The sequence below is a fragment of the Rhinopithecus roxellana genome, chromosome 20 (genome assembly GCF_007565055.1).
Source record: "Rhinopithecus roxellana isolate Shanxi Qingling chromosome 20, ASM756505v1, whole genome shotgun sequence".
In the NCBI taxonomy this organism is placed as follows: Eukaryota; Metazoa; Chordata; class Mammalia; order Primates; family Cercopithecidae; genus Rhinopithecus; species Rhinopithecus roxellana.
The window spans coordinates 46,779,975-46,794,014 of NC_044568.1; the positions used below are offsets into that span (position 1 = coordinate 46,779,975).

The window sequence follows — 14,040 nt, forward strand, 5'->3', positions numbered from 1 at the left end:
TTGAGGGGGGGCAAAACCCGAGGGTTAAAACATGACTTTAAGATTTTTAAGTTACTGGAGAGTTTTGAGATTAAATTCACCAAATTAAATTTTTAGCACAGATTATCAAGGTTATGTAAATTAAAAGGGCATCTGAGCTAGCTTTTGCCAATCTGATAGTCACTTACATTTTTTTTTTTTTTTTTTTTTTTTTTTTTTGAGATGGAGTCTCGCTCTGTCGCCCGGGCTGCAGTGCAGTGGCTGCAAACTCCGCCTCCCGGGTTTACGCCATTCTCCTGCCTCAGCCTCCCGAGTATCTGGGACTACAGGCGCCCGCCACCTTGCCTGGCTAGTTTTTTGTATTTTTTAGTAGAGATGAGGTTTCACCATGTTAGCCAGGATGGTCTCGATCTCCTGACCTCGTGATCCGCCCGTCTCAGCCTCCCAAAGTGCTGGGATTACAGGCTTGAGCCACCGCGCCCGGCCGGCACTTACATTTTTAAAGTTAGTTGATTAGAACTCTTTCATGTAGTTTTGAAGTGAAATATCACTTCCACATGACACATACAAATATGGAGATATAACAGGCATGCAGAATAAAAGACATGCTCAAAAGTTACTTTATTTGCCTGTTTTCAAAAACAATTTTTCTCCCTTACTTTACATAACTAGTAAAAGTTACAGGAGCCAACAAAAGGTGAAAGAGAGAGCCATCCTTCAAGGCCTTTTCAAAAGAGAAAGAATAGCACTTTTAAGATATCAATCTGAAGAATGTTAGAGAAACAATTAAAAATGTAAAAACTTCTTACATTAAAAATAAGTCAGCCAGGCACGGTGACTCACACCTGTAATCCCAGCACTTTGGGAGGCCAAGGTGGGCAGATCACAAGGTCAGGAGTTCGAGACCAGCCTGGCCAATATGGTGAAACTCTGTCTCTACTAAAAATAGAAAAATTAGCCAGGGGTGGTGGTGCACACCTATAGTCCCAGCTACTCAGAAGGCTGAGGCAGGAGAATTGCTAGAACCCAGGAGGTGGAGGCTGCAGTGAGCTGATATCATGCCACTGCACTTCAACCTGGGTGACAGAGTGAGACTCCGTCCCAAAAAAAAAAAAAAAGTCAATATTTCTAATAAAGTCTTGTTTTAACCAATTACTTGGTTTTGTACTAGTGCGTTTCTTAAAATATTAAAGACCCATCTCTAGAAAGATTATTATGATTATTTTTAGTTATAGACAATTGAATTACGTAACTCCTTTAAAAATTTATTAATGTTATTATGACTTAGTTCATTCACAAGTGTTCAGACTGTTTTATATTAAATACCCCTCTTTCTTGTACAATCTCATCATTTTTATTTTGGACAAAAATTTACCACACAAAATTCTTTCTTATATAAAATATGTTTTCTTTAAGCCTTTTTAAATTTTTTTGTCAAAAATACCTGTTTATTTTTGTAACTTTCTTTATATCGCCCTTATTACCTGGTTTACCTTGTTTCATATATAACCCTTAAATAAGGTTTGAATTAGAAGATATTTTACCTTCAATAAAAACATTAAAAAATTCTTAAATTGGAAATTACCCAGATACTTAATATCAAATAATAACCTTAGATCCTAAATTATGACAAGTTTGTTTACCAGCATTTATTCCATTACATTTACCTGATTAATTTAGTAGTTTACCTAGATTATTTGCAAAAAAGTGATAGCCAATATTTTTTAAGTTATTTTTCTATTAACCATTTTTATAGCTGTGAATTTCAGGTGTTTACTTAAGTAATAAAACTTATGGTTACTTTTAAGGATATTTATACAATAACTCAGTATTTAGCTGCTTTCATTTAAACCAACAATATTTCATAAGCATATAAAATCAAAGATCACTCTGTCTTGGGCTGAGTTTTATAGTTTATAACACAGCAAATCTTCTAATATTCTGCGGGAATAAACATGAAATGACTTGATCAATAGGTGCAAACAAAATGCTAACAATTCTAAAGACATTGCTGATATTTGACCAATAATTTTAAAGCCAGCTAAATCTTTACTAAAATAAAATCTTATTTAAGTAAAGATTTTACTTAAGTCACGTGAACTTGAAAAAGCATTTAACCAGTCTTTTTTTTTTTTTAGTATCTGATTTAAGCACTTTTTAAAAGCCAGTTAATCAGAGCTCTTCGTATATGTGTGTGTGTATAGATATTATTTTATTTTATTATTATTATTATTTTTTTTGAGACAGAATCTTGCTTAGTCAGCCAGGCTGGAGTGGCATAATCTCAGCTCACTGCAACCCCCATCTCCCGGGCTTAAGCAATTCTCCTGCCTCAGCCTCCCGAGTAGCTGGGATTACAGGCATGTGCCAACATGCCCGGCTAATTTTTGTACTTTTAGTAGAGACGGGGTTTCACCACGTTGACCAGACTGGTCTCGAACTCCTGACCTCAGGTAATTCGCCCGCCTCAGCCTCCCAAAATGCTGGGATTACAGGCATGAGCCACTGGGCTCAGCCTCTTCATATATTTTTAGTCGTGAAAATATTGTATACACACACATAAATATATGATGTATTAGGCATGCTGGTAGAAGCACATTGTAGAGACTCATAAAGACCTTTTTCTTTTTGCCATTTTAAAAAAAATCTTACCCTAGGCAGTTGTCAGTTAAATAGCCTTAAATTTGCATATTAAAGGCAACTCAGGTGAAATCAGATAGTAAAATTTACATCATAAGGTACTAAGAGAAAGTCTGGTATGCTAGAGGGAAATTAAAATGGATTCAATTGCCAGTTGAACATGAAATTATAGAAGCCTATGATAAAGGCCTTTAAATGCACACACACACACACACACACACACACACACAACACACACACACAGAGTTCCCATAGCTATTTCTTCAGTACTTTAGCCATGGGATAAATACAACTTTGCCAGCTTGCAAAAAACTGTTAGATCCAAACGGTGGTTTTTATCTCAGTAGAAAAGTAACAGCAGATTTAAAGCAGGCCGAAAAGAAAATAGAACCTAGGTACTCTACAGTTTGCAGGTTGACCTTAGGAATCTTTTTCCTTAATGTAAATGTGCACAAAGACCATATTACTTCTATTTTATATAAACTCTGGCAAGTAGAGGTGCCATAAAACCTACAGAGTGCCCAGAAAAGGATCATTCTCCTTGTTTTCTCCTTCTTCTTAGATTTGTTTCTCACTTTTTTTTTTTTTTTCTTAAAAGGAGGAACTGAGCTGTAGCCTAGGGTTTTTGTGTGATGGATCAATGTGTGCTGCTTGTGGGCAGGACTCCACAGTGTATCACCACTGAAGCATTCCCGCCCTCCCAGGTGTCTGGGTTTCTCTCTCCAGAGGTCTATGACTTCTGAGAGGGCTCAATACCCTGGGTGATCAGCCCTTATATGCATTTCCTGGATGAGCAATTTTAAATTAATTTTTGTTGGGGATTTCCCTGTAGGGCTGCTGCACGTTGGGGAGGGTCAACACCCCAGACACTCCCACAAGGCCCTTGGTCACCCAGGGCACATTTTTGACTAAGAGGAGCAAATGCCCTTTCTCTTTGGAGCTGAAAAATTCAGTCTCTCATTTATCTATGAAAACAACAGTTCAGTTCCTTATGCAAATGCACACAGATGAACCAAATCAAGATAAATTTTAGGAGAAAAAGCAAGAGAGAATTCCATGTAGAATGCAGCTCTGAACTAGAATAAGGATCCTGACACAACAACTTCCTAAGAGAAAACCAACTCAGAATAAATCAAGGACCATCAACCAAAGGGAGGTCTGGGGTTCAGGAGGACTTACCAGTTCCACTGGAGAAGCTCAAAGTCAGGTAGGCTTCAGTGGGCCCTGCTGGTACCTTAGCTCTGAGTTTGGGCAACTCCTTCAGGATCCTGAGTCTTCTCTGAGGCCCCACGTGTTTGGGCACCAAACTATTGTTGACAAAGAGTGAAACTCTGTAAAATATGTTTAGAGATTTATTCTGAGCTAAATGTAAGCAACCATGGCCTGTGACACAGCCCTCAGGAAGTCCTGAGAACATGTGTCCAAGGTGGTCAGGGTGTAACTTGGTTTTATATATTTGAGAGATACATGAGACATCAATCAAATACATGTAAAAAATACATTGATTTGGTTCAGAAAGGCAAGACAACTCAAAGTGGAAGCTTCCAGGCTATAGCCTGGAAATTTAAACATTTTGTCACTGACAATTGATTAAGTTTATCTGAAGACCTGGGATCAAAGGAAATGTTCAGGTTAAGATAAAGGATTGTGGAGACCAAGTTTTATTGTGCAGAGGAATCTCTCAGATAGCAGACTTCAGAGAGAGAGAGAGCAGGTTGTAAAACGCTTCTTACTGGACTTAAAAGGGTGCCTGGCTCTTAGTTGATTATCTCATATGGAAAGGAAAGAAGGAAAACAAAGGGGAAATGGGATTCCCTATAGAATGTGGACTATTCCCACAAGAGACTTTGCTGGGCAATTTCAAGATATGGCAGAGAAATATGTTCCAGGGTAAAATATTTTGATTTTCTTCCTTGTCTCATAATGCTATGCCAGAGTCAGATTGGAAAGTAAGTCATGATATAAAGGGTTAAATAAAACCCATCTGGTGGCCGTGCGCGGTGGCTCAAGCCTGTAATCCCAGCACTTTGGGAGGCCGAGACGGGCGGATCACGAGGTCAGGAGATCGAGACCATCCTGGCTAATACGGTGAAACCCTGTCTCTACTTAAAAATACAAAAAACTAGCCGGGCGACAAGGCGGGCGCCTGTAGTCCCAGCTACTCGGGAGGCTGAGGCAGGAGAACGGCATAAACCCGGGAGGCGGAGCTTGCAGTGAGCTGAGATCCGGCCACTGCACTCCAGCCTGGGTGGCAGAGCAAGACTCCGTCTCAAAAAAAAAAAAAAAAAAAAAAAAAAAAAAAAAAACCATCTGGTGAGAATTTATGGTTTGTAGAGCATGACTCCCCAGACCCTTTGGCCAAGGAATTTGGCCAAGATTAAAAAACAAAAACAAAACAAACAAACAAAAAAAAACAGCTTAGTCCTCACTACCAACATTCTGTTAGGGCCATAGGCTCTTAGACCCCTAAAGTTTCACTATAAAATCACTGACATGAGCCAGATTGACTAACAGGAGACAAATATTGCAAATTTATTTAACATGTATGCATGGGAGCCTTCAGAATGAAAACCCAGCTTCTCAATGATTTACAGAAATTTTTATACTGTAAACCAATACTAAGATAGGCCTCAATCAATTTAGAGGTTATTTTGCCATGGTTAAGGACATGCCTGTGACACAGCCTCAGGAGATCTTGAGAACATGTGCCCAAGGTGATTGGTTTACAGCTTGGTTTTATGTTTTAGGGAAACATAAGACATCAGTTATTATACATAAGGTGTATATTGGTTTGGTCCAGAAAGGTGGAACAACTCAAAGCAGGGGCTTCCAGGTCATAGAAGGATTTTCTGATTGGCAATTGGTTGAGTTTATCTCAAGACCTGGGATCAATACAAGAGAGGGTTAGGATAAGGGATTGTGGAGATAAAAATTTTTATTATGCAGATGAAGCTTCCAGGTAGCAGGCTTCAGAGAGAATAAATTATCTTAAGGTCTCTGTTTTAATGTTAATGCTGGTTAGTTGTGCCTGAATTCCAAAGGGAGGAGGGTATAGTGAGGTACATCCAATCACCCATTTCCATCATGGCCTGACCTCCTGTCTCAGGTTAACTTTAGAATGCCATTGACTGAGAGGAGGGGTCCATTCAGTTTGCTGGGGGTGCTTAAAATTTCAGTTTTGGTTTACAGTACCATCCTGAGGCTTCAGAAAAGAATGCAGACTGAGAGCATGACCAGAAACAGGTTATATTGGTAAATCAGGTTGAGTGGCAAGAAAGGTTAAGAGAGAGAGAAAAGAAGGACATTAGCTAGCAAAGCTGACCTTGTTAGATACATGAAGACTCCTTCAGAGAGAATAGATGGTAAATGTTTCTTTTCAGACTTTTAAAGGTATCAGATTCTCGGTCTCTCCTGGATGTGAGAAAGGCATAGAAATGTTGGGGTTATCAGACCCTACACCAGGTGGTGGGGGCAACGAAGTCTGGCGGAGTCAAAGGATTGAGAAAAAGACAGTTTGAGAAGTAAAGTGGGACGAGAGGGCCACCGCAACTGTGGAGGACTGCAAAGGTCCTGAGCTCTGGGAGACCATGCTATTTATTGGTAATCCAGCAAAGAAACAGGTGGTGAGAATGAGGAGGTCAAAAGGGCAAGTACATGATCTACAGCTGTGATGGTTTAGCATTTATGAGGAACATGTTCTGCTACTTGAGATAATGGGAATACAATCAATCTAGGAGCCTAGGAAGGCTAGAAGCAAGGAGTCAGCAAGTCTAGACACATTCCAGAGGACATTATGTCAGACATGCAAGCCCTGCCTCAGCTTTCTTCCCAACACTCAGCTTTTTCCCAACATGCCCCCTTTCTCTTTTTTGAAAAGAGAAGGCATAATTATTACTATCATTATTACTAGCATAAAAGGTGACCTCTTTTAATTGAGCAAGACAATTATAGGCTGTGAAGCCTTTAATTTTCAGTTGGTGATCCAGCTTCATTTTTCTTAGCCCTTATTCAAACTGGAGTTACTCTGGTTTGAATGCTTCCCACATATCTCCCCTTTCCCTTTTACAAGAGGACCCTTAATCCTAGGGGTTGCAGAAGGATGAAGGTCCATCTTCTGTAACTTCATGCTGAATAGAGGTGATGATATTCCTGCCTAACTATTAAGGGTCTCTTGTATTCAGGGTAGAAAGGAACTGAGTCAGAAAGCATTGGTCCATTAAGCATCCGTGACTCTGGTTTGTCTTCATTCCTTCTTCACATTCAGATTCAACTGGCTCATGGCTCATACTGGGGGAACCCGGTCCATGGTTGGAATCCATGGGTCCCTCCAGTCTCCCATTCCATGGTCACACACATCTTGAGGGCATCCCCATGGTTCATTCATCTACTGCAAAAACACAAGCATACCCTCACCCCCATGTTAGTAAATCTACTGAAACAGAAGCAAAAACTTTTGTGGCCACTGATAATGAGAAACAGGCCCCTTGTAACAGAAGGCACAGGGAAAGCAAATCGAGGCTTTTCAAACCTTCAATTTGCACTGTACAGGTGGGTCCACTAGATGCTGTGGCTTATGATAGATCTTCAGATGTTTGGTGGGCACCCACACAGGCACCTGATTGTCACCTGGAGAGACACAAGCAAATTCTCTTCCCCATAAAATTATCTTTAGGCAGGGATTGGAGGAAGTAGATTCAGAGGTAAGGAGAATTTGGGGGCCTATTGCTTCCTGATGTTTGATAGGTGTTCCCTCGTAACTTAGGAATTCCCTTTCACTCCATATTGCTGTGTGGGCATAGAGGACTAGGTAAGCATACCTATATATATATATATATTTACCCTTTTTGCTTCTCCTAATTCTAGGGTATAATGGCACCTGCTTTTGCTAGGATGTCTCTCCCTAACAAAGGAGTGGAGCCTTCAGGTATTATTAGAAAAGTATGTGAAAAGAGTAAAGTTCCCCAGTCACAACTTAGGGGCTGGGAGAAGTATCTAGTGACTTCCTGTCCTAGGACTCCTCGGATAGTGACAGATCTGGAGGACAGTTGTCTGGGACAGGAGGGTAAGACTAAGAAGGCTGCACCAGTGTCCAGGAAACAGTTAACCTCCTGGCCCTCAATGGTCAAACATACCTGGGGAGGGTGATGGCATGGGCTGGCGCTTGCCCCAGGCACCCTCAGTCCTGCTGCTGGATCATCTGGTCAGTGGCTTCTGACTCAGACGACCTTCATCCCCTAGAGCAGTGGGCCTTCCAGTGATTCCCTTGACATAAGGGGCATGGACAAGGGGGTGGTTTATTTCTAGTCAGACAATCTTTTTTAAAGTGTCCTTGTAGACCGCACTGGAAACAAACCCTATTAGGCATTAGGCATTTGCCCAGTCTTTCCCTTTTTCGGAGCCTCCAAAGTCCACTTGCCTGAAGGCCATGACTAAAGTGGTGGCCTTTTCTTTTTTTTTTTAATCCTGTTTGTCCCATTCTACCTGCTCCTGATCTCTATTATAAAAAACCAAGGTTGCCAAGTTCAATAGGGTTTCTAAGTTTTGCTCTGGGCCTAAGGCAGACTTTTGAAGTTTTTTCTAATGTCTGCAGCTGACTGAGTGATAAACTTATCCTTTAAGATTAGTTGGCCTTTAATAGAGTCAGGTGACAGAGAGGTATGCCTCCTCAATGCCTCCCTTTGTCTCTCCAGAAAAGCAGTAGGATTTTCTTCCTTTCCTTGTATTATAGTGAACATCACTGAATATTTCATAGGCTTCTTCCTAGTTTTACTTAGTCCTTCCAGGACGCAAGTTAGCAAATGTCTGTGGCACCAATCTCCATGTTCCGATTCTGTGTCCCAGTGAGGGTCTACACTGGGAACTGCCTGCTGGCCTGTGGGGAATTTTTCTCTTTTCTCTGTTGTCATCCTATCATTGACCTGACTGAGATACCAGAGGTCATCAAACTCTCAGGCTGCAGTTATGGAGACACTTCTTTCATTTGGAGTTAGTGTCTCATCTAGCAGTAACATTATATCTCTCCATGTCAGATCAAAGGATTGTCCTAACCCTTGTAAAACATCAATACAGCCATCAGGGTTATCTGATAATTTACCTAGGTCTATTTTAATTTGTTTCAAGTCTGAGAGGGAAAAAGATACATACACTCTGACTGGCCCAAATTCTCCAGAATACATCTTAGGAGTGTTTTTGCCTTGTGGGAAAGTTTCCCATCTGAAAAAAGAACATAGGGATGACAGCACCCCTAGTCATTTTCTGATGAGCAATAGTCCTAGAGCATTCTCTATGGTCATAATACTTATTCCTTTCCAAGATGCATAACCACCCATGGACCTCTGCTTATCAGATTAGTTATGCTCACCGATGTAGCAGTCCTGCACCTGTTTTCCTGCCTTTCTTGACAAGAAAGGGGTCTGGGCTGCTGGATTCTAGTGGTCCTTTACCAGCATGCCCAACATTCCCTTTGCACTCAGAGGTGAGTTCTAGAGCTGGGCTAGGTTCCTGAGTATTTCATAATAACCCAGCTACCCCATCAAGATGCACTCCCATAAACAACCGTTCTTAGGCAAATTCATTTCAGAGAGAGTGTAGGTAACCTTTTGAGTCAGGATTGAGATAGAGTTGTTTTGTTTTTTTTTTTTAGATAACCACTTTTCCAAAGTGAACTTCCTTTGTGTCTGTGGACTAAACTATCTAAGGCCACAAGACTAGAAGTTAGGATAATACATGTTACACCGTTAACTTTTAGCAAACTTTACTTCTGTTTAAACCCTTGTAAGTTTGGAATTTCAATTATCCTTTGCTGTCTATAAGACCTTGTTTAGTCTAAATTAACTTAGAATTGGTATAGATGGTTCCTTCCTGATTCTGTACTTTAAGGCTTGGCGGAGTGCAAACAGCTCGCATGTTTGAGCAGACCAATTATTGGGCAATTTTTCTAACTCTGCTTCTACAAGAGTTTCCCTATCAATTACTGAATACTCATTTTGTGTGTGTGTGTGTGTGTGTGTGTGTGTGTGTGCGCGCGTGTGTTTCCTCAATCACATGGGAGGAGCCATCTATTGTCCTGTCCTGAATGGAGTTCCTGCTAGGTCTGGTTAGTCCTCTGTATGGTAATTAAGATTTAATTCCCTCATTAGGAAATCTGCTGGGTTAAGGGAATTTTCAGTGGTTAATGTTAAATCGCCTTTTCCTCACAGAATAGCCCCAAACTTTAAGATTTTTGAGTTAGTAAGCTACATTTTTGCTTTTTTTTTTCTTAGGATAGCTCTGAACTGGTGAGGTGTGCTCACAATGAGGTTTCTTCTAAAAGAAAGTTATTTGTCTACTTTCTTCTGCTAGGAAAGCAGTTGCCGCTACAGATTGAATGCACTTGGGCCATCCATGGGTTACTGGGTTAGGATTTTTGATAGGAATGCTACTGGTTGTCAATGGTCTTGAGAGGTGAACCCAGCTGGACTCCTGCATTGGGTGGGGACTTGGAGAACTTTTGTGTCTAAAGGATTTTGTGTCTAAAGGATTGTAAATGCACCAATTAGTGCTCTGTGTCTAGCTAAAGGATTGTAAATGCACCAATCAGCTCTCTGTAAAATGGACAAATCAGTGCTCTGTAAAATGGACCAATCAGCAGGATGTGGGCAGGGCTAAATAAGGGAATAAAAGTTACCGGAGCCAGCCAGGCAACCCGCTCGGGTCCCCTTCCATGCTGTGGAAGCTTTGGGCTTTTGCTCTTCACAATAAATCTTACTGCTGCTCACTCTTTGGGTCCACACTACCTTTATGAGCTGTAACACTCTCCACGAGGGTCTGTGGCTTCATTCCTGAAGTCACTGAGACCATGAACACACCAGGAGGAACAAACAACTCCAGATGCACCACCTTTAAGAGCTGTAACACTCACTACGAAGGTCTGCAGCTTCACTCCTGAAGTCAGCAAGACCACAAACCCACTGGAAGGAAGAAACTCTGGACACATCTAAACATCTGAAGGAACAAACTCCAGACACACCATCTTTAAGAGCTGTAACACTCACTGCAAGCGTCCACAGCTTCATTCTTGAGGTCAGCGAGACCAAGAACCCACTGGAAGGAATAAATTCCAGACACATTTTGGTGACTATGATACTACGATAGGTGCTCACCTATCGCCAAGTGGTGAGCACCATTGAACCCCTTTTGCTTGCTATTCTGTCCTATATTTCTTTAGAATTTGGGGGCTAAATACCAGGCACCTGCCAGCCAGTTAAAAGCAACTGGCGTGGCTGCCAGACTAAAGACACAGGTGTCAGGCTTTCTGGGAAAGGGCTCTCTAACAACCCCAACTCTTCGGAGTTGGGAGCATTGGTTTGCCTGGAACCACCTTCCACTTTTCCTGTACTTCTGGGCTGAGCCAAGTGTCGACAGAGAGGAAAGCTATTCAGCTCCGGGGTTCCAACAACAGGTTGGTTGACCCTGGGGCCATGAGCAGAACTCTCAAAGTCATGTGCTTTTGGACTACACCCTTGTTTACACTGACAACAAGGTAGTATTGTAGTGTTATAGGGTCACAGAGAAGACCTTCAATTATCAATTATAGGTTTTAAATTTATCCTGGTTTTAAAGGAATAAGGTACACTGCTTTTTCTTTAATTACTCATATATCTCTTTCTCTTTCTCTCCTTTGTAGGTAGATTTTGGAAACACAGTGGAAGGATGTCCCCATTTCCACTATAGGAAAATGTGCCTCCCTTTAACTTACTCAATTCGTTTTCATCCTGATCTGTTATGTTGTCATAGACCCAGTTCCAGTTGTTAAAGTACTGGGTTATCAATTCTAAGGCCCTGGACAAGGATCCAAGGCTTGGAGATTGTATTGCAGGGGGGATAAGCTGGGTAGAAATTGGAGAGGAGAACGTCTTAAAAGGAAAGGTGGTCCAATTAGCTATATTCTGTCCTCCCTGCTGGATTGTAGTTATAGGAAATTGCCATGCTTCAAGGTCTCCCTTGGCTCTAGCCTTTTGAATAGAATTTTGTATAGAACCACCAGTTGCTCTGGGTTTTAATGTTGCAACTACAGGAGCAGTAAGTTTTGTAGCTACTTCCTCTTCTCACCCATTAAGAGGAGAGAGAGGAGGTGGTTCTTCACTTAATTCAGCAGGTGGAGCTGATGGGCTAGTAAAACATACTTTTTTCAGTTTCCCTTTCTTTTCTTTAATTTCCTCCATTTCCTGTTCCTCACATTCAGAATCTGAAGTTAGATTTTACACTTGTCCTCCTCTTCCTCATCTGAATCTGCCTCATCATCTGTTTGAAATGATTCGAGAGCTGCTTTCATTAGCGCCCACAATGACTAAACCGAGACTGGAATTTTTGCTCCGTCTTTATATACTTTTAAAAAATCTCTGCCAATTCTCTCCCATTCATCCAACTCCATAGTCCCTTGTTCTGGGAACCACGGGCAAAACTGCTTTCGCGCACTAAAGAGTGATAACAAATTCTGAGTACTGACTTTCACTCCCCCTCTTTGTAATAAATGCCTTGAGAAATTTAAATAAGCAGAACGTCTGCTTTCACTTTGTCCCATTGTTACACTGGTTCTTCTGAGCGCTCAGCTTTCCTGCCGAGTTTCTTTTAGATGTCCTTGGGTGTCCTTTGACGATGTGTCCTCCTATTTCACGTGCTCTAGCGTTCCTTCACCAGGGTCTTCATTGCCCCATGTTGGGCAGCCAGGAATGTTGGGGTGATCAGGCCCAACACCAGGTTGTGGGGGCAACGAAGTCTGACAGTGTCAAAGGACTGAGAAAAAGACAGTTTGAGAAGTAAAGTGGGACCAGGGGGCCATTGTGACTGTGGAGGCTGTGAAGGCCCCAAGCCCTGGGAGCCCATGCTATTTATTGGTAATCCAACAAAGAAACAGGTGGTGAGAATGTGGAGCTCAAAGGGCAGGTGCATGATCTACAGTTGTGATGGTTTAGAATTTATAAGGAACATGCTCTGCTACTTGAGATAATGGGAATACAATCAATCTAGGAGCCTAGGAAGGCTAGAAGCAAGGAGCCAGCAAGTCTAGACACATTCCAGAGGACATTATGTCAGACATGCAAGTCCTGCCTCTGCTTTCTTCCCAACACTCAGCTTTTTCCCAACAGAAAGAGGGCAGGGCATTGCTGCATTAATAGATATTCTCTACAGATGTACATTTTCCCCCATAAAAGATGGTTTTGCCAGGGCACTTCTATTTGCTAGCCAAGTGGCAGCCATTTCAAAATATGCCAAAGAAATATATTTTGGGGTAAAATATTTTAATTTTTTCTGTTCACATCAGCCTTTTCTTTTTTCTGAAATTTCTTCTGTCAGGGCTGTTCTCTGTAACACTTCTCTCTGTCTCTTTCCCTACACTCAGCTCAATCTGCTCTGATGTCCTGAGCAATTCATTTCCAACCCCTAACATGCATTCCCCATTCAGAAATACAAAAGCCCTTTAGTTAGCACAGTGTAGGCTCCATAAAAGAATGTATGGTTCTATTATCACCCTAGCATGTCCTTAAGATCTCATCCTTTACCCCATTATGATTATAAAAATGTCCTTCTTAGCTATACAGAATGCTTCCCCAAGATGAGTTCTGATAAACACACAGTTCTCCCTCTTGTTACATTAATATTCAAATTTAATCCAAACATTCCCAATTGAACACAATAGCCTCACCACCACCCAACCACCCTCTGCCAGAATAGTTCACAGGGACTGCAGGAAGTGAGTGACATCCATTTGGCGATGGTCATCTGTAAAATGACCAAAAGGCAAATAAGAAAGTGAGGAACTAGAAGGATGAATGATCTGGGTGATAGATCTAAGAGCTCTGAATGCACAGAGCCGGGGTGGCTCACCAATGCCTGGCACCTTGTCTTCCTCTAAGTATCAGGTTCCCTGCCCTGGAGCACTGCTGTACTGGTGGGGAGGTCCTGTGGCCCAAGGATCAGGAGGAGTGGAAAAGACGGACGGGCCTTCCACTCTATGACATCTATGGGCAGTCAGAAACGGTAGGTGGTGCAAACCAGGAAGTATCTGAAACAGGTCTGAATTAATTTAAAAGTTTATTTTGCTAAGGTTAAGGACACGTGCCTGGGAAACAGGTTTGTGCCTTTCTCCAAAGATGATTTTGAGGGTTTCAATATTTAAAGGGGAAAGGGCAGATTTGGAGGAAAAGGAAGAAATTTTTTAAAGGTGTGGGTAGATATGAGGCAAACGGTTGCATTCTTGTGAGTCTTTGATCAGCTGTTTACATGTGAGAGAAGGGTAGAGGAAAAGTCACTTGTGCATTCATCTAGATCAGTGAATCTGCATTTTTACATAAGATAAACGTAAGTCAGAGAAAGCAATTGGGTACACATTTGTCTCAGGAGAGCAGAGGGATGATTTTGAGTTCTGTTCTTTGTCCTATA

The 14,040-nt window shown here is 41.6% G+C and overlaps 1 protein-coding gene across 3 annotated transcripts in view; it reads left to right on the forward strand.

Moving 5' to 3' along the window:
• Window positions 1-14,040, forward strand: part of ACSM1 (acyl-CoA synthetase medium chain family member 1) — a 62,508-nt gene that overhangs the window by 31,307 nt on the left and 17,161 nt on the right. For all 3 annotated transcript variants that reach the window (XM_010388564.1, XM_010388565.1, XM_030925587.1), the window contains exon 8: window positions 13,515-13,638. In XM_010388564.1, coding sequence (XP_010386866.1) covers window positions 13,515-13,638 — 124 coding nt within the window. The remainder of the gene's footprint in view (window positions 1-13,514; window positions 13,639-14,040) is intronic.